Source organism: Durio zibethinus, chromosome 15, assembly GCF_047325235.1.
Source record: "Durio zibethinus cultivar Kanyao isolate XHJ-2024 chromosome 15, ASM4732523v1, whole genome shotgun sequence".
Lineage (NCBI taxonomy): Eukaryota > Viridiplantae > Streptophyta > Magnoliopsida > Malvales > Malvaceae > Durio > Durio zibethinus.
In genome coordinates, this window is record NC_143176.1 from 5506049 (window position 1) to 5526017 (window position 19969).

A 19969-nucleotide genomic window follows, 5' to 3' on the forward strand; every position below is an offset into this window, starting at 1 on the left:
ATACATAAAAGATTTTCAAATACATATATTAAAAGAGTTGGATGCCGTTTTGGTTAGATTTATCAATTTATACATTTGTATAGTATTGTATTAAATATGTGTAAAATATGAAAATTTATCGTATTAAATTTGTATCGATATATTAAATATAAAATATATATTTTATTTTTATCAAATTCATATATATTTTTATTAAAATTTTAAATCATATTATTTTTTTTATTTGTTTAAAATTGCTAAGTATGGTTTTTACGCTGAAGGCTAAAAGACATTTGTCAAAAAATATTTGATGCAATAACCATGAGAGAACAAGGAAGTGGCTCCCATTGAAAAGCCTTGCAAGAAACACTATGGAAGACATCTCTCTCTCTCTCTCTCTCTCTCTCTCTCTTACCAACACAAGGAGCCGTTGTAACTTCAAACCCTATCCCCAACACACTCCGCGATAACATAACCTTTTTCCCAACATTTCGGTATTTTCATCAAAACCAAATTTAACAAATTTGGCGGCAACTTCTGCCTTGTGGTAGGAAAAAATATGAAAATTCACTTATTTTACAAATATCCCCACTCCTCAATTAAGCTCGTCCTTTCCACTTCTATAATTTAATGAACAATGCCATCCTAATAACCTCTAATCCCGCCCCTAACCCCACCTAGTCCCCACACAATCACACAATCACGTCCTTCAACGCGCGTGAAGATGAACAGAAATTATTAATCTAAAATGTCAGTATTTTCCGTTCTCTGAACGCCGTATAGTCTCCTTTTTCATCTGAAAGAAAATAAAAAAAGAAACCAAAACTAGAAGCGAATCAAAACCCAAATTTTTTTCTCCTAAATTGATTTCTATGCGGCTTTACTTCAAGGGATTCTCTTCATTTTCGATTTCCTATTCGGAACGATCCAACTCAGCGTCTCCCCCGGTGAGTTAAGTACTGAGTTCGATCGGTTTTATCTATCTTCTAAAATCATTGCTTTATTGAAGCATCCAATTGAGAAAACTGAAACATGGATCATTAGTTGAATGCCCATTTACCTAAATCTTTTAAATTAATGTTATATGATATAATATATATATATGGAAGTTTCGCTGTAATTTGATTTACAAAATAGAGGTTTTTATATATTTTGTGGGGTTTTGGTCATGCAATTATCATCGACCTCGATTTCTTCATCGAAACGGAAGGATTTTGGCCAAAAATCGGGTACTAGGATTCAAACAAAGCATAAAAGATTAGATGCAATATGTGAGAAAGAGTATAATAGAAATCATGGAGAGGGGAATGAGGGGAATGGTGTTGGTGGGTCGGAGAGTGTGGATTTGGAGCTCCGTAGGAGCTCAAGGGTTAGGAGAGCGCCAGTTATTTTGGATGTGTCACCTCCACCTCCAAAGAAAAGGCGGAAGATTGGGAAGAATGGGAGGTTTGGTCTGGACAGGAGGAGGTTAGGGAGTGTGAAGGAGGAGGAGGAGGAGGGGGAGGAGACGAGGGATGTGCAGACACTGGGGAGTTGGAGGTCAAGGTTGAGGACAAGGGCAAGGAATGTGAGTGTCAAAGTGAAGGCAGAGGAGAGAGTTTTTCCGAGTAGGAGAAAGCTTTTTGAGCATATAGGTGGGAGTGAGGAGGAGGAGGAGCAGGAGGAGGGTGAACTGGATGTGGGGGAAATGATGGTTGTGAAATCCAAGAGGCCGTGGAGGATTAAGGCGGTGAATAGTTCAGGGAGTGAAGAAGTGGTGGAGATTTGTCAAGTGGAACATGAAAGGGGGGTAAAAACAGAAGAAATTAAAGGTGATGTAGTGGTGGAGGGTGCACCTGTTTTAGAAAGTGAAATGAGTCATGGAAATGATAGGAGGGATGAGGTTGTGGAGGGTCCAGTAGTTTTAAAGAGTGAACTGAGTCTTGGAAATGACACGTGGTTGCATGGCAATGTGGTTGAGGTGGTTAAAGAAGACGATAGGGAAGTATCAAATTGTATACAATCAGAGGAGGGGTGCATTGGCCATGAAAATGTTGAGGTAACTGAAACAATTGAAAGAGTGGAGCTGAGTGAAGATCAAGTTCAACAGTTAGAATGTCAGAATGAAAGAGCAAATGAAGAGGATGTTGCAGAAGTAGATAATGTTCTAGAGGAAGTTGAGGATGGTGGTGTTCAGGATGCAAAAGATGATGGATTGGTGAAGGTTGCTGAAAAACCTTTAGAACATCAGAATGATATGAAGGTAGAAGAGTCAAATCAAGCAGCTGCTGATACAACTGGCAAGCGACATATCAAACAAGGGAGAAGGTGTTGTTTGTGCGGTGGTTGGACTGACGGCAAACCCCCAAAGAAGCTGGCCCATAATGCAGGTGATAGTGAAAATGAAGCATACAGCTCTTCAGCTTCAGAGGAACCAAACTATGATATTTGGGATGGGTTTGGTGATGAACCTGGGTGGCTTGGTCGTCTCCTGGGTCCTATAAATGATCGTTATGGTATTGCTGGAATCTGGGTTCATCAACACTGTGCAGTATGGAGTCCTGAGGTGAAGTTCTTTTTTTTCCAAATTCTTAACTTATTAATTGCCTCTTTACTGCATGTATGTGTATGCATTCATTATACATATATACATGCTGATTTTATCAACTATTATTTCTTCCTCTGACAGCTATAGGATCTTTAAGCATTGTGGATGTCCACTGTTGTTACTGTAGCTTGTTTTGCACTTTTGATGCACCCTTGTTTTTTACCATAACTTCTTAACCATTTATAGTTTCCTTCTAAAATTTTCCCCTTTTAACAACATTCACTTTTCTATATGCCAACCATTCTCTTAGTTTTAATCCCTTATGATTTTAGGCAATTAAGGAATTGGTTCTGGAAGTCTACAATCTCTATCACCCATTAATTTCTCCTTCAACTTATCATTATTCTGCTGTATATCCCCTTTTATTTATGTTCTTTTCTTTAGGTTTATTTTGCTGGCTTGGGCTGCTTAAAAAATGTTAGGGCAGCACTTTGTAGAGGAAGAGCATTAAAATGCAGCAGATGCGGGAGGCCAGGCGCAACAATTGGATGTCGTGTTGATCGGTGTCCTAGAACATATCACTTGGTTTGTTTCTTGATATCTATTGTCTAAAGAAATCTCCCTCAATGCATACTCCCCTTCCCTGCTGCTTCAATTTTTGTTTGAGAAAAAGCAAGATATTCATGTTACTTTCTAATTGATGACATTCTATTTTTTACAGCCCTGTGCGAGAGCTAATGGCTGTATCTTTGATCATCGCAAATTTCTCATAGCCTGCACTGATCATAGGCATCTCTTCCAACCACATGGTATTCAATATTTAGCCCAGATAAAGAAAATGAAAGGTAAGAAAATGAAGTTGGAAATGAGGAAGGTATCAAATGATGCATGGCGAAAGGATATTGAAGCTGAAGAAAAATGGTTGGAGCATTGTGGTGAGGATGAAGAGTTCCTGAAACGTGAGAGCAAGAGACTTCATCGAGATTTGTTAAGAATAGCACCTGTTTATATTGGAGGCTCAGAGTCTGATGGCATGAAATCTTTTGAGGGTTGGGAATCTGTTGCTGGCTTGCAGGATGTTATCCAATGCATGAAGGAAGTTGTCATCTTACCACTGTTGTATCCCGAGTTCTTTGACAATCTGGGGCTTACACCACCCAGAGGTGTTCTTTTGCATGGCTATCCTGGAACAGGTAAAACTCTTGTAGTGCGAGCACTGATTGGTTCTTGTGCTCGTGGGGATAAACGGATTGCATATTTCGCCTGCAAAGGTGCTGACTGCTTAGGAAAATATGTTGGTGATGCTGAACGTCAGCTGAGGCTCTTGTTCCAGATTGCTGAGAGATGTCAACCTTCTATAATATTCTTTGATGAGATAGATGGCTTAGCACCTCGACGGACTAGGCAGCAAGATCAAACACATAGTTCCGTTGTGTCCACATTGCTTGCTCTGTTGGATGGTTTAAAGTCCCGAGGTTCAGTTGTGGTGATAGGTGCAACTAATCGCCCTGATGCTGTTGATCCTGCATTGAGGAGGCCGGGGAGATTTGATCGAGAGATTTATTTTCCACTGCCATCATTGGAGGACAGGGCTGCAATCCTTGAACTTCATACTAAAAAATGGCCAAAACCAGTTACTGGATCTTTGCTCAAATGGGTTGCAAGAAAGACAGTAGGCTTTGCTGGTGCAGATTTGCAGGCTCTTTGTACTCAAGCAGCTGTTATTGCTTTGAAGAGGAATTTTCCTTTGCAGGAAATTTTATCTGCTGCTGAAGAGAAAACTCCCAGTGCTAAACGTTTTCCTCTTCCTACTGTCACAGTTGAGGAAAGGGATTGGTTGGAAGCTTTGTCTTGTTCTCCACCTCCTTGCTCACTCAGGGAAGCAGGAATGGCTGCTCATGATTTAGTTGCCTCACCTCTTCCTACGCATCTCAATCCTTGTCTCTTAGAACCATTATCCACCTTGCTTGTTTCACTCCATTTGGATGAACGCCTCTGGTTGCCACCTCTTCTTTCTAAAGGTGGTGCTGTGATTGAGAATGTGATTGTTTCCACATTGCATGACAAAAGACTGCCCAAGGATCATTGGTGGTCCCATGTTCATGATCTTCTTCAAGAAGGAGAAGTTATTAAGGAGATAGAGAGAAGGCTATCATGTGCTGGAATGTTAACTGGAGAAACTAGCTTTGCTGATTATGATGCTTTCATAGGTGATATTAGTGATTGTGTTGCCAAGTTTGAACCTTCAATAGTGCGTAATGGTAGCACGTGCTCTAGTTTGACACGAAATACCTATTTTACTTCAACAAGGAAAATGGGGTTTAGAATATTAATTGCTGGAAGTCCCAGGTCCGGCCAAAAGCATCTTGCTTCTTGTCTTCTTCACTGTTTCATTGGGAATGTTGAAATACAGAAAGTTGATTTAGCTACAATTGTACAAGAAGGAAGTGGTGACTTTATTCATGGAGTAACTCAAGTTTTGAGTATGTTCCACGTACTTTATCATTTTGTTGTAGGTAGCACTAGTTCTTTGGTAATTCCTATTTACTTTTTAAATAACACGAGATAGATTATTGTGTTGCAGACTTCTACCCTTTCACATGTGTTTCCCCATCTGCTTTTTGCCATCTGTGCTTCTTCAATCATGTTTTAGGCTGCTTGGTGCTTCTATAATGTAGGAATATTCTTTTGTCATTCTTTATCCTCTTGTAGCCAGTAGCTTAATGGTGTGTAAGGGGCTCAGCGAGCATGTATGAAAATGACTTGGCTTTGTGGATCATGTTTTAAGCTTTTATTCCATCCTTTTCACACCATGTGTTTTAAGCTCAAAAGAAATTTGTTGTGTGAATGTTAGACTAAATGTTACTATATCGAATTCATCTGACAAAGCCTTACAAGCTATTCAAATTCCATGGCAGTGAAATGTGCAAGTATGGGATCAAGTGTACTTTTTATGCCAAGAATAGATTTGTGGGCTGTGGAGACCATTAATCAAGTTGCTGAGGAGAGCATTTCATCTTCAACATTCCATCAAGCACCCATGGAGGAAGATCCTCAACTTGTTGAAAAAGAAAATGGATCCTCTCTGCAGCAATCTGAGTTGGAAGACACAGTGGTGGCTACAGCTACTGTTCAGAGCGTCTCTCATGCCTGGAGCTTATTTGTTGAGCAAGTGGAATCTATTTGTGTGTCTACATCCTTGATAATTCTGGTATGAATTATTTTCATTTATTTATTTGCATTTCATGATCTAATAGTTTATTTTGTTGCTTGAGTAGCTAGGCTTTACTTGCAGAGATTAGAAATGAAAGTAGTTTTCTTTAAATAACCTGGATATCTTATTTCTATTTCTATTGTCTTCAACAGTTTCTTGGGTTGCTTTGATTTGGCTAGTGTTAGATGGGGCATATAAGCACTTGGTTGACTTTGTTTAGATCTAAGTGCTTAGACATGTATTACTATCTTATAAAATTTCTTCTGTTTTACAGTTTATGTTAGTTTGATAGTTACTGATTAGCAGCTTGTTGTAGGTGAATGATTCAGGTAGAATTGGAGACTTGACTTACCTGCGATTGAGAAAGCTCTACAGTAGAGCTCTTTTCTGGGAACATGATATAAAGTAGATTGACTCATCAAACTAAAATACAAACTTGAAACATGCTGCTTAAAACTTCATGCTGTAGTCCTTTTACTGCATTTAGGACATTGTGAAGCCTGTTTTTATAAACATGTTAGTATTTCAGTCTGGTCACTTATTCAATCAGAATTTTCTCTCTTAAGATACGAGCCCCCATTCCCCTAACTCCTTCTCTTACTGCTTTGACATCTTCTTGCAAGCATGCCTAAGTCTTAATGCTTCTTATCTCCCAACAGGCTACTTCAGAAGTTCCACATCTGGAGCTCCCTGATAGAATAAGGGAATTTTTTAAGAGTGATCTACAAAATTGCAGTCAGAAAACTACATTAGAGTGCACAGTACCCAGATTCACTGTGTATGTTGGCAGGAATTTCAACCATGATATGGTTATCAAACTATCTGCTGCAGAGTTATCAAGGGATATCCTTCAATCATTTGTTCATTTAATTCATCAAAGATCTCACGTCCATGAAGATTCTAAAACAAAAAATTTTGTCCAAACCTATGCACTTGCAGAAAATGACAACACCTCTCATGGTTTGGCCGGGTTTGGATCACAATCTTGTGGTGATTTGTCTGTTACAGTGCCAGCACCACCAATCAGCAGTAGAAATTTGAAGTGTAAATCAAGCCTGATTCTGGCAATATCTTCATTTGGCTATCAAATTTTGCAATATCCTCATTTTGCGGAGCTTTGCTGGGTGACATCAAAACTTAAAGAAGGTCCTTTTGCAGACATAGTTGGTCCCTGGAAGGGCTGGCCATTCAACTCTTGTGTTATTCGTCCCACCAATTCATTAGACGAGACAGGTATTGCTTGTGGGTCCAGCAGCATTAAAAGCAAAGAGAAGTCTGGTTTAGTCAGAGGTCTGGTTGCTGTTGGTTTATCAGCATACAGAGGCTTGTACATGTCACTTAGAGAAGTTTCCTCTGAGGTACGGAAGGTTCTTGAGCTCCTAGTTAGGTGGATTAATGTTAAAGTTAACACTGGAAAAGACCGATGTCAGTATGTTCGTATTTTGTCTCAAGTTGCTTATCTGGAAGATATGGTTAACAGCTGGGTGTATTCACTGCAGAGGTACCTTTTTTCAAATTACTTATTTACTTGTTGGTTCATATATGTGTATCGATTTTCATCTAACAAGAGACTTGATTCATTTGCAGTTTAGATCAGGATGTCCATATAAAAGCACAAAGCCCCAAACCATATGCTTTGGGATCTCCAGATAATCATTTTACATGTGTGAATGATACAGATCAAATTAAGGAATATGGGCCCAGAAGTTGCTATGAATCAGAAGGTCTGGGTGCAAATACTAAGGAATTCACCATGCAAAATACTGATTTCATTGACTTAAACAAAAAGGATGACTATTGTGCTCCTAATCACGCGGGAAAAGTTAAATTTTTTGAAGAAGCTCCACAGGGGATAGGCCCCATTGGTAATACTACTTCAGAGGAGCATCTTAATTCTTCTCTGGTCAACCAATTGATTGTTCATGTAGATGAGCAGAATGGGAGAAATCCTGGACTATGTGGGTCAGAAAGTTCTAGGAATCCTATGGTTGAGGGAGAATTAACTGTACAAAATATAGACTGCATTGACTTGAACAAGATGGATGATGATTGTGCTTTTAGTCATGAGGGAAAATTTGGTCCTGTGGAAGAAATTGTAGAAAATATAATAAGCCTCAGTGGTAATACTACTTCAGTGGAGCACCATAACGTTTCTGTGGCCAGTGATCCAGTTCTTGTAGACAAGCAGAATGGGACAAAGCCTGGACCGAGTGGGTCAGTAAGTAATAGAAATCCTATGCTTGAGGGAGATCTTGGGTCATCAAAACAATCTAATAGATTTGCACCTCGAGAATCTGTTCTTTTTGAGAATGGATTCTGTAGTTCAGATGAACTGGTCGGTGCAAAGTTCTCTGGCTCTGGGAAAACTTGCAACCAGATTAATGCTTCTGAAACAGAGATTACTATCACATCTGAAGATGGCAAGCCTGAAGATCATGAATACAAAGATCCAAATTTCCCTTTAAGTGAAACTGCTCTTCCAGCTGAATCTGGGGTTATGTGCTTTTATCATTGCTGCTCTGACTGCCTACATACCCTCCTTAGCTTGATGCAAAAAATTTTGCTTAAAGAATGGAAATCAGATGGGTGCCATTGGACGGTAGATGATGTTCATGATACAGTTGCGTTATTGTCTGTGGATCTTCTTTCAACAGTTATGAAAGTTTATGCTGCTGGATGTAGCAGCAATAAATTTGATGAGAACCTGAGAAATGAAATTCATGGAAAGTTATCTAACCGTCCAGAGTGGGGCACATGTCTTTGCAAAAGCTCAGAAAATAGTTTAGTTATTCCAATGCAATGTAACTGTCACTCTGTAGGCACCACCTCTCCAAACATCCAAGTTGGCTTTGATCCAAAATTTGTTTACAGAGATGGAGTGATGGTTCCTATAGATTCTAACAAAGAAGTTTCATTTCATTGTAAATTCAATACATTGTGCCTTTGTTCCCTTATAGAGTCTATATTAATGACAAAGCAGCCTTTTGATTGATTTTGGCTTTTACAACGGATTTGTCTAGCTGTGGCAAGGTGAGTTTCTATGGAGATTATAATCAAATTTTGTTGGCTGAGCATTTCCTTAAGACAGCACTGTTATCATATCTTCTTCCATGAGGCATACTAGAATGGTCTTACTTTCTTCCTAAACAAACTGCTTCCCCAAATTTTATTTCTCCAGGGTGGAAGCTAACCTATATACCATGTAAATATCATCCTAGTTACTGCACCTCCGAGTACTGTAAGTATGTTCTCTTATGGCCATCACATGATAATATATTCCAATGAAGGTTTGTCATTCTGGTATTTGTCGTCTTATTGCATTCTTTTGCTTTCTGCAAGTTATCCATTGATATCTGTTGATTTCGATGAAAGGTAAGCCCTAACTGCTGTAATTTTCTGGCTCAAGTTTTTTTTCTTTCAATATTATAGTCATTGCATCTGCAAATGTGCTTACCGTTTAGGTTCCTTGCAATCCCTGAACGTGATATTTATGCATATGGTGACGTTTCAGTTGGGGGGGAGGGGGGCGTTCCTTTAGCTATGGGATTGAACCATTTTTCGATGCTTTTGCCTTGCCTTGCCTGTCAGAGCAATAGAAAATTCCTTGCATGTTCATGGATGCCGATGCTGGATAAATATATTGCAGCATTGTTCCGGACTAGTTTCATCAAAGCTGCTTCATGATTGAGCATGTTTTGTTGGCGATTGGGTAGCGGTCTTTCATGATTTAGTTCTTTTTTTCAGCCACCTTCACATTGGCATGAAACTTTTACATATAAAAGTCATCTACAACAATAAAGATGTCTTATGGAAAATAATATTTAAGCCCTTAAACTCTAAACCAAAGGTTTCCTTTTTTGGGTGCTGGGTGGGAAATAAGCTTATATAAAAAATAAATGGTTCATTTTTAATACAATGTTAATAGAATTTTACTAAGTAAAATTAAGAGATTGGTAATATATATTTTTATATTGTTTTGGTTTTTTTTCTTTATATATTTTAAAAGGAGATATTTTACCCTTTTAATTAAGTTGATGGAATTTAAAAATTTTATTCACAATGGATGAGAAGATATTAAAGTGAAAAAAATTAAGGAATGATTGATAGAAATACGTACCAACAAATTTTGAAAAAAAAAAAAATACCAAAACGTTTTGAAAAAGAAGACCAAGGGTTTATCAGAAGAAAAAAAAATGTGCAAAAGGATATTATTATTATTATTATTATTATTATTAAAAACAACAATAGATTATTATTATTAATTAAAAAATTAAAACTTAGCCCAGTTGACCAAACAGGCCAACCCACAATCAGAAAAGGAAAAATTAATATAAAAAGCTTGGGCTTATCTTCCGTCCTTTTGTGCTCGTACCAGCTTCTTAGTGTTCGATGATTTCTTAGAGGCTGGTCTCTCTGTGTTCACCATCTTTATTCGAAGTTTGCTGCAGGTCAGTCTGTTTGATATATTCTGTTTGTAGTTCAATTTCTTTGATATGACAGGATTATTTTACCCAGATTCCAAAAACTTTTTTCCTGCCAAAACTAATCAAACAAATTTAATACAATTGATTTCTGGGCAGAGTTGTCTATGTTGTTGGCATCTATTATGGAAGTGTGTTTAAAATATCATACAGGTTTTAACTATGAATCTGGTTTCCGTGTGTTTTTTTTTTACAATTATGGTAAAATATATACATGATATGTTGGGATTGCCAGATTATCTGACCTGGACAGGGTTTTGGCTATATAGGCCTATAAATAACCAAGAAGTCGAAGAAAAGGAATTCGAGGCTGAAGCCACCACCATTGTTTTTCATTATCATTCTTCGAGGAAAATGGAAGGGGCAGTAAGGGTGCAAATTCTTTCGCAAGCGGGCATTTCAGAGGTTCCATCACAGTACATCCAACCTCCCGAGAACCGGCTTACACCTATTTCTAATATTTTAACTATTTTGAGCTGCAGCAATGTCCCTGCCATTGATCTATCTCATGAAAAGGAGTCTGTCATAGCAGACATTCGAGAGGCTTGCAGGGAATGGGGAGCTTTTCATGTTATCAACCACGGGGTACCTACAAAACTGATGGATGATTTGAGGAGAGTCTGTCTTTCTTTTTTCAATGATTTCCCAATGGAGGACAAACTTAAATATGCTTGCCAGCCTAATTCTGCTGCCTCCCAGGGTTATGGTAGCCGTATGCTAGTAAGCTCTCAAAATGACACTGTGTTGGATTGGAGGGACTATTTTGATCACCATACCCTTCCTCTTTCACGCCGCAATCCCTCTTTTTGGCCCCATTTTCCTCCTGAATACAGGTACGTTGATTGTTTCATTTTCTAAAGCCAATGACATTTATTAATATTCTTTAGGTGTTCTTAACTTAATTCATGTTTCTCTAGAACATTGGTGGCTGATTATAGTGATGAGATGATAGTGTTGGCTCGGAGACTGTTGAGGTTGATATCTGAGAGTTTAGGACTGAGGGCATCCTGCATAGAAGACGCAGTTGGGGAATTCTATCAGAACATAACAGCCAGTTATTACCCTCCTTGTCCCCAGCCAGAGCTGACGTTGGGCCTCCAATCACATTCTGATATGGGTTCCATCACCCTTCTAATACAGGACGATGTGGGTGGTCTTCAGGTGCTCAAGGATGGAGAGTGGCTCACTGTCCAGCCTTTGCCTGATGCCATCCTTGTTCTTCTGGCTGACCAAACTGAGGTGTTACTGATCTTTTTAATAATCTATTAAGTATTAATGCATCATACCATTAATAATGAATGTTGAGGATCATAAATATTTGATGTATTGGAAATTGCCTTGCCCGCAGATTATAACTAATGGGAAATACAGAAGCTCTGTGCATCGTGCTGTAACAAATGCAAGCAAAGCCCGTCTCTCTGTTGCCTGTTTTCATGACCCAGCCAAGGAAGTGAGAGTATCCCCTGCCTCTGATCTAGTGAGTCAGTCTTCCCCACCTCACTACTCTTCGATTGTTTATGGAGACTACGTATCATCATGGTACTCAAAGGGACCCGAGGGAAAACGAAATCTTGATGCACTCCTGCTTGACACTTGAAAGTAGATCAGAAATGCTTGTTCTCTCGGCAACTTGACCCTGTAATCAATTCATGCTTATTATCTTCATAATTCAAATATTTAAGCTTTTCTTCTTCATTGCATGCAATAAAGAGGGAACAAGAATAGTTAATGTTATTTTTCCTCTCCCATGATGCTCATTCCTCTTCTCATTCTTAGTATGTTGGAATAGCATATTTTGTGAAAGAAAGAAAGAAACATGGATTCATTAACTTGAAGTACAACTTTCCTGTAGTACAATATCATAAATTTCATCTGGAAATCCATCCTGCCAGATTAGATTTTCCTTCCTAACCAATGCCATCTTTGCTAACTGTGAGCCACCCCATTTGCTTCTCGATGTTTATGAGAAATTTTCCATTCTGCCAGCTTTATCAGTTCCATTCTGGTGACTTCCATGAGATTCCCTATTCTAGAGAGATTGGTTCCCTTAACTTGAGTGATCTGTGAGGTGATTGTAAGTGCATCTCCCTCTAAAACTACTTTTTAACTCCCATGCTCCATGCAAACTTTGCTGCTCTTACCATTGCCATTCCTTAAATAATTTCTGGATTTTTTATGCCATTTACAGTCATACAAAAGCTCCTCGCACCTCACCCTAGTGGTTTCTTGTAATAACCCCGATGCTTGCTCGATTTTCCTCCCTTTCTAGAGCCATATCGAAGCTATTTTTCAGCAATCCTTCGTTGGTGCCTGCCATTTATCTGGTATTCTTTTTTTTTTTTTGTCACCTCATTCCGTTCCTGAGCCCTGTGATAGTTTTTCCAAGTACTGTTGCACGAATGTCATCGTAGCATGAGCAGTTCTTGTCATATTATTTTTAGCTATTTTGTTCCTGGCTTCCTAGACTGCCCAGCATAACATAGCAAATTTACCAAAATCCTCCTTGTTCAAACTTTCAGCCGCCCAAGACAACCACTGTTTGACGTTATCTATCTGATTATTCTGCCAATCACCATTTTGTCGCGCAAGACTCTAGATCTCCTTTGCATGCAGTGTCTCTAATAGCATCCATAACGGTTTCCTCTACCTCAGCTGCATCTCGAGTGTTCCATAATGCTTCTCCCTTGTAGCTTTTCGTGCACTGGTAGTAACTCAAACATTCTCATTTTAGTTGGTATCGGCAAATGCCATGCCCGTTTCCAGAATGAGCCCATGACGTTGTTTCATGTACTTCCAGTATCCGCTTCACCGACTTGTGCTCAATTCTCTTGATACCCGCATGTGATATCCGCTTCTCACAGTGAAAGCTCTGCTCGGTGTAATGCCAAACCATGACGTCTTGTTGGCCACTCAAGCTAATAGGAATAGCTCGCTCTTCTCGTGCAGTCTCCTCAGGGAACATACAATCCAGTTTATCATCATCTCATCGCATCCCATCCACATCAAAAAGTGGTTTGCATTCCCTCTACTAAAATTAACTAGTGATTTGTGCTTGGAATTTTCGTAGGCAAATGATTTTTTAAAGGAAAAACGTTTCCCGTCAATTTTTTTTTTAACTTGTCAAGTTTTGAACTCAACTTTTGTAGTAAGAGAAATGAAGTGATACATGCACCTATTATTAAATCAAGCCTTCAAGTGCTATTATCACTTCCATTGGACTTGGGTTATACAATAGGATCTTGCTTAATTCCCTCTATTAGTATTTGGTCAATTATTTTTTAATATATTTTTAATTATAATTCATAAACAGATCCTACACATATTAATGATATTTAAAAATATATTAAAAGTAGCGGAGAGAAGCCTTAATTATATATATATATTAAAAAATACATGTTAAATTAATTGCAAATTTCTCATGCTGCTTTAAAGGAACATGTTACAACTTTGTTTCAATGCATATTGCTGACAATGCAAAATTAATTGGAAAATTCTCTTGATAACCCCTTTTAAAAATCTTATCTTTCCTCCATAAATAAACAAGAATTTATTGAACTAATTGTTTCTCTCACCCCCCCCCCCCTTCAAGTTCATAAAACAGCTGCAACTAAAAAGCATCTAGAACAGTTGATCATGAATTATAACACAAGATAAGCAAGCTATGGGACAGATATCCATGGCATTTGGGTGCTGCTTCCAAGTTCTCTGGCCATATTTTTGGGCATTCTCTTCCGTATGGTGCTTCACTCTGCAAGTTCATGCATGCCTTGGACGAACTTATCGATGTAACCATTCATCAATTCAGGGTTTAATGTATCTCTCCACTTCTTATGATTCTCCTTCACCGACTTACCCACTTCACTGTCCTTATCCATCACAGATTTGATCGCTTCGCTCAAATTCTCCTTTGAAAGCCATCCATTTTCTTCTCTTTTAACCTCCACAGCAAGCTTGAGCTCAGCAGTCATTAGCCTAGTATTCAAGATTTGGTCACCCAATTGGGGAACCAACACTATTTGGCAATCACTCATCAAAGACTCCCACATTGAACCAAACCCACAATGGCTAACAAAACATCCGACTGATGGGTGAGCCAACATCAATGGTTGCTGCACCCATCCACCCCAAACCACTCCTCTTCCTTTAACCCTCTCTTCAAACCCTTCAGGCAGTGCTTCTTCAATTGTTGCAGCCTCCAACGGTGGCTTTAAGGCGACGAAAAAGGGAAGCCCTGTTAGCTCAAACCCTAACATAAGTTCCTGGAACTGAGTCTTTCCAAGAATGATCTGGCTCCCAAAGGAACAATACACCACTGAACCTGGTTCAAATCCGGCTAACCAATTACCCCATCGTTCATCCAATGGAGACTCGGACTCTTCAGGCAAAACTGGACCTGTTAAAAGAACTGGTTTCTCATACTGACTCCCAAGATAATCACAAAACTTCCCTTCAACTTCACGACAAGTCCTTAATGATATAGCATCACAATTCTTCAATGCCATGGTGATTCTCTCGTGAAACGTTATTCCTTCTCCAAAAGGGTTTGATACAAATAACAAAGACTGGACTTCACGGCCACGCAACACTACCGAAGTAGAAGGGTAACCAGGTGGTGGCTCAGCCAATTCAGCCTCAGTTATAGGCCTTTCGCTGGTCAGATTTCGTGCTGGAACCAAAACAATAGCTAGTGATGCAGCACAAACAACTTTGAAACATATAGTTTTGATCCCAAGTGGTTTGGCTATGTCAGGAATCCAGTGAGCAGTATCATAAAAAACCAGCTTCGGTTTAATCGAAGTCATGACACTTTCAACTTGATCCCTGGTAAGGTCCATGGCAATGGAGAGGAAATGGGTCAAGAAAATGGGGATATCAGAGCAAGTCTCGGTACCAGGAGGGAGACCAGTGACTGAAGGAACAGTAACAGGATGGAAAGAGATTAAATCAGGATACTGGTTCAAATGTTCCAATTGGTTCACAGCTTTTTTGGGTAATACGAAAGTTATCCTATGACCCCTTTTAGCGAGCTTGTTAGCAAGGTGGAGAAATGGAGTCATGTGACCAAAGGCAAACCATGCAAACATGAGGATGTGAATGTCCGAACTGTTGGTTTCTGGCATTTTTTTTTTCTTGGTGAAGCTGCAGCAAGGGTTCTGCTTTGATATCTGGCTATAGGTGACAAAGGCTATGTGAAAATCAAAGTAGTCGAAATTTCAGGGTAAAATTGTTGACCAGATCTCTAATTAACTAAATAGCGAAATCTTTTGCGAAAAGTTCAGCTCTACAATCTAAATTTTGAAGCCAAGTATTTATAATTGTAATTGTACTAGCTAGAAATGGTTAGTTGCAGTTGTTCCTGATCCTCGGATAAAAAAAAAAAACAGTTGAATTTTTAATATTTTTTATTAAAATTGTAAATTAATTTGATTGTAAAAAGATGAATATTTTTTAAAGAATTTATCATAAACTATATCATAATTGAAAATTTATTGAGTACGCACTTTTTTTTTTAAGCGTGATAGTTAAATATACAAAGTTTAAAATTTTCACATTTGATATATATTTTAAATAATTTTTAAAATTAATGAATCAAATTAAATTAAATAAATAAAATTCAATTCAGGTAAATTTAATTTTTTTAAAAAATAATTTAAATTCAAATTCAAATTTATAAATTTATAAATGCTATATATCCAAGAAAATAACCAAACCAAACACTATTACATGTGTCACGATAATGGAGGCTAAAAGCATCATTTTGAAGGAACGTGACTGAGTGCGCCACGTGACGAGGACACGGCCACTACAGCATCACCAGACACGTGTCTAAACAAGCAACATACAAGGACAAACTTGAAGATATACACACGGTGAAGGAATGCTACGGACAGCTATTTTGGCGGTCGTATTTTAACACTCGAATTTAGACAAAGCTACCTCATCTTATTTTTTAATCACAAAACTTGTTATCCGGCGTTCAAGAATATCGCGCGATATTGAATACATATAAATTATGCAAGTTAAGTCTTTAATTTATAAAATTTTAGTTTAATTTTTTTTTTGATTTATATAAATTTAATTTAATAATTTTAAATTAATTAATAATTTTATTTATTTTTATATTAATTAACCTGACGTGGCATTTGATTATTTTATATGTCCGTTGACTATATGACATTTTAATTTGCTAAAATTTAAAAGGTCGTTGACATGGATTAAAATCATACACATGTGGCACAAGTTTTAATCCACATCAGCATTAAACGTTAAAAATAATTTTTTAACTTTGGTTTTATTTTCAAAATTAATTTTAATTAACGAAACCAATTAAAAAAACAAACCTTTTCAAAAAAAAAAAGATCGAAAAGAAACCGTAATCAACCCTAACCAAGAAATCAAATCGACAATCCTCAAATCTCCAAATGCATGCTAAACAGGTGTAATAATAGAGGTCTCTCTTTCTTTGCTGGTCTTACTAGTTTTGAGTCTGCGATTAGGGTGATCAACTTTTTGGTTGGTGATATAGGAGGATGGTTTCTCAAAACATTAGAGGGTTGTTTGATGGTTGTGATCGTTTGATTGTTTTATATTGGAGGGTGCAGATGGTTAAGCCCTTTTGGAGTTTTCTACAGCCGGTAATGAAAAGCCCTTTTAAGCATGGTGAAAATGAAAGCTATGAGTGGAAAACTCAGACAAAGTTTGGGAACGCTAGGATCTGGTAATTCCTGTTTCGAGGGGTTTTAGGAAATATTTTTCAAATCTCAACGCTGTGAAAACCTAGCGGAGGATGAGGGGAAGGTTCGGAGTAAGTTTGGTGGTCATCGGAGGTGTCGATGGCGGCAGATAGGCTTTTAGGAATTGGATTTTTTTGGTTTTTCGTGAAAAAGATGGTTTTTTGAGAAATCTGAGACTTTAGAGAAGATAAAGGGGAATTTCCAAATGGATTTTGTGACATTTCGTTGCGGGTATACAGCAGTCAATGCCGGCTTATGAGACAGTCGCTCACCGGAATCTGGGTTTGATGGTTGCTGGTTCTTTAATGGACTTCAAACTCGTTTTTAGTTTTAAAGGTTTAAAAATTAAATATGAGTTATTAATATTTTTAAAAGTAAATAAATTCTTAAAATTTAATATGACGTACCAACGAAAATACCACCTCATTTTAGTCAACAATGATCAAATGTTAATTAGTAAAGTTACCGAAAAAATAAGATAAAGTTATGATGAAATTAAAATTATTAAATTAAAACAATATAAAGATTGAATTAATGTGAATTATATAAAGAGATTAAATTTTAAATTTTTGTATGATACAAAAAACTTTTGGCATAATTTGATCATTTGGACAAATAAAGACATGCAATAATGCACTAAGTATTTGCTTTTAAAAGTATATTAAAAATGAGATATTATAAAAACTTTATTAATATATAATCCTTATATAGATAGATTATGTTCTTTTTAACAAAAATAAAGTTATCAATTTTATCTATATTTTAAAAAAAATTAATATTTTATTCAAATAAAAATTAAGAGAAATATTATATTATGAACATGAAAATTAAAATATGTATTATTTTAAATTTTTATTGGATATAAAGATATGAATATATAATATGATATACGTTCAGTACTTATATCTTACATATATATTTATATATACTTAGTAAATAAAATTTTTATTAAATAATATAAATTATTATTTTAAATTTATTTCAATTAATATATTTTTATTGAAAAAATATATATTAATGTATATATATTTATAAAAAATTATTTAAATATACAAGATAAAAACAAAAAATTTAAGAAAACAAATTTTGGATTTTATTTTTTAATTATAGATATGAAGATTATTCATATTTATTAAATATTCGTAAAGATAAAGATGAAAATAAGTTTAAAATATCTATTAAAAGTATAATATAAAAATTTAAAAATAAAAAAAAAATGCTCTACTTTATTTATATTTTATCTATTGATATTTTTAAACAAAAATATAAAGTCGAATTATTCGAAGGACATAAGGAAGTAGTGATATTTTTTATTTATTTATTTATTTTATTTTAAAAATAGCAAAAAATTCTATGATACCTATTGTATTTTATTTATTGGATTGCGAAAATTTGATAATTATTTTAAATTCTCATTTTGCAACTTTTATATCAAAATTTAAACATCAAAATCAAGTGTTAAAAATCTATGTTGTTCTACCATTTACACATTCAGGAATCTATTATGTTAGGAAAAAATAATATAAAAGCGCAAAGTACCTCTTTATCCCTGCGCATGAAACTCATAAAAACCGTCTGATGATTGTTGTGATGAAATTCACAAACTACATGGGTCACTAAACAGGAGATGTTAATTTCACCGATGGATCTGTAAAAAAATAATAATAATAATAATAATAAATTAAAAAAAAAAAACTTACAAATCCCAAAACAGATAAAGCATCCTATATCCTACAGCATTACATGTATTTTAACCAAGAAAGGTTAATTAAAGCATAGCCCCCAGAACTTTTTTTTTTTTTTTTTTTTACATGATAATCGTGGATGTCTATGATAATTATGGTTAAATGGAATAAAGGTTTGAAAAATAAACCATTTAGGCAAGTGTAAAGTGCAATATTGCACGTAGTGTGAGGAGCACCTCTTATAGCACTGCACCAGACAACATTGGTTAACGTTTCTCATATTAATTTTCAGACATTTCACTTGAAATTCTAGCTCATTTTTCTTGTTCTAAGCATATCAAATTTGTCCACCAAGCCTTTTCCTTCAAGTTCTAACCCCTTACTCCACATGGTTTTTCCTAATCAGTTTCAGTTTCAGCTAATAGATGACAGAATGAAAAGATGAAAAGAATCCTCTATTTGGGTCTTTTCATATCAGTTTGTTAGGGTTAGAAGTTTGTGAATACGGAAATAGAGAAAAGTGATCATGACATTTGTGAGTCTTCTTTCGATGTAGCTGATCAGAAAGTGGAAGCTCTTGATCTTTTGGAGGAGTCTTGGTTTTTTGAGAACTTGTGCAATAGGAGAAGAAGGATGTTAAGATGTTATTCTGATCCTTGTACTTCATCGAACTTTATCCAAGAGGTTTTGGCAAAAGATTCATGTAGCCAAAGCTCAGAATCAACAAAGAAGATTCAGAACAAAGGTTCAGTTCATTGTAGTTTGATTCGCGTAGGGAGGAAAACGTTTAAGAAAGGAAGAGCAATGGTGGGAGGAGAAAACTGAGTAGGCAATTATCGTTGCAAGAATCAAAAGCTACTTGCACAAAGATACATGAGATTCAAGAAAAGAAAACCGATAGGAAAAGCAAATTGAGTGGACAATCATCCCGAAGTAATTTGCTAAAGATACCTTCCTTGCCAACTTCTATAGGGAGGAAAAAGTTAATTCAAGATAATGACAGTGATATTAGAATGAGCAAATTGATTCGACAAGCATTGATTAACTCTTCTAACGTCTTTCCCCCAAGGCACAGTCCTAATAAGGTACTGATAAAATGCATAGTTTCCGCATTTTGGTTACTTCTGAGTTTTGGCATTGGCGGATGAATAGTCATAAGTAAATAAATAAAACAGCATAACTTGGCACTTGAATTTGATTCATTTGATCTTTATATGTTCAATATAACTCATGTAATGAGCTAAAGCTAGCAAAGTTCTGCTGAATTCTCATATATTGGCTTCAATGATATTGAAAGGTGAATTGTATATGCATCTGTCTTTATTCATTATCTAATATTCAAACATTGC

The 19969-nt window shown here is 36.4% G+C and overlaps 4 protein-coding genes across 7 annotated transcripts; 3 read left to right on the top strand and 1 right to left on the bottom strand.

Annotated features, from left to right (window-relative positions):
- Positions 1–210: 210 nt before the first annotated feature.
- LOC111301697 (uncharacterized) lies at positions 211–9028 on the top strand. 2 transcript variants are annotated; one of them, XM_089744473.1, is made up of 7 exons: positions 211–2524; positions 2951–3091; positions 3228–4989; positions 5425–5717; positions 6380–7221; positions 7308–8750; positions 8899–8994. In XM_089744473.1, exons 1-6 carry the CDS (start codon positions 1148–1150, stop codon positions 8710–8712), a joined length of 5820 nt encoding a protein of 1939 aa, XP_089600599.1. In that variant the 5' UTR covers positions 211–1147; the 3' UTR covers positions 8713–8750; positions 8899–8994. The 2 variants fall into 2 exon arrangements, with proteins under 2 accessions (XP_089600599.1, XP_022753295.2); XM_022897560.2 differs by having other exon boundaries at positions 7308–9028.
- A 985-nt stretch (positions 9029–10013) lies between these two features.
- LOC111301698 (2-oxoglutarate (2OG) and Fe(II)-dependent oxygenase superfamily protein) lies at positions 10014–11935 on the top strand. 3 transcript variants are annotated; one of them, XM_089744474.1, is made up of 6 exons: positions 10033–10168; positions 10301–10354; positions 10471–10606; positions 10684–11034; positions 11119–11440; positions 11550–11935. In XM_089744474.1, the coding sequence occupies exons 4-6, from the start codon at positions 10802–10804 to the stop codon at positions 11796–11798; spliced, it is 804 nt and encodes a 267-aa protein (XP_089600600.1). In that variant the 5' UTR covers positions 10033–10168; positions 10301–10354; positions 10471–10606; positions 10684–10801; the 3' UTR covers positions 11799–11935. The 3 variants fall into 3 exon arrangements, with proteins under 3 accessions (XP_022753298.2, XP_089600600.1, XP_022753299.2); XM_022897564.2 differs by having other exon boundaries at positions 10034–10168; positions 10471–11034; XM_022897563.2 differs by lacking the exon at positions 10301–10354 and having other exon boundaries at positions 10014–10168; positions 10471–11034.
- A 1897-nt stretch (positions 11936–13832) lies between these two features.
- On the bottom strand, positions 13833–15563 carry LOC111302334 (UDP-glycosyltransferase 79B6-like). The gene has a single exon (XM_022898262.2). It carries the CDS (start codon positions 15319–15321, stop codon positions 13945–13947), a length of 1377 nt encoding a protein of 458 aa, XP_022753997.2. The 5' UTR covers positions 15322–15563; the 3' UTR covers positions 13833–13944.
- A 1168-nt stretch (positions 15564–16731) lies between these two features.
- On the top strand, positions 16732–19837 carry LOC149514569 (uncharacterized). Its single transcript, XM_089744212.1, is given in 5 exon segments — positions 16732–16836; positions 16946–16999; positions 17175–17271; positions 19177–19386; positions 19389–19837. Coding segments are annotated over 5 exon segments (846 nt in total). The 3' UTR covers positions 19769–19837.
- The last annotated feature ends 132 nt before the right edge of the window (positions 19838–19969 follow it).

What these genes read in the sequence shown, in the direction of transcription:
- LOC111301697 (XM_022897560.2), top strand. Translation starts at nt 1,148, where the DNA reads ATGCAATTATCATCGACCTCGATTTCTTCATCGAAACGGAAGGATTTT. An exon ending in TGGAGTAACTCAAGTTTTGA is followed by an intron (nt 4,990 to 5,424) that starts GTATGTTCCACG and finishes ATTCCATGGCAG; the next exon opens with TGAAATGTGCAAGTATGGGA. An exon ending in CTACATCCTTGATAATTCTG is followed by an intron (nt 5,718 to 6,379) that starts GTATGAATTATT and finishes ATCTCCCAACAG; the next exon opens with GCTACTTCAGAAGTTCCACA.
- LOC111301698 (XM_022897563.2), top strand. Translation starts at nt 10,556, where the DNA reads ATGGAAGGGGCAGTAAGGGTGCAAATTCTTTCGCAAGCGGGCATTTCA. An exon ending in CATTTTCCTCCTGAATACAG is followed by an intron (nt 11,035 to 11,118) that starts GTACGTTGATTG and finishes ATGTTTCTCTAG; the next exon opens with AACATTGGTGGCTGATTATA. An exon ending in TTCTGGCTGACCAAACTGAG is followed by an intron (nt 11,441 to 11,549) that starts GTGTTACTGATC and finishes CCTTGCCCGCAG; the next exon opens with ATTATAACTAATGGGAAATA.
- LOC111302334 (XM_022898262.2), bottom strand. Translation starts at nt 15,321, where the DNA reads ATGCCAGAAACCAACAGTTCGGACATTCACATCCTCATGTTTGCATGG.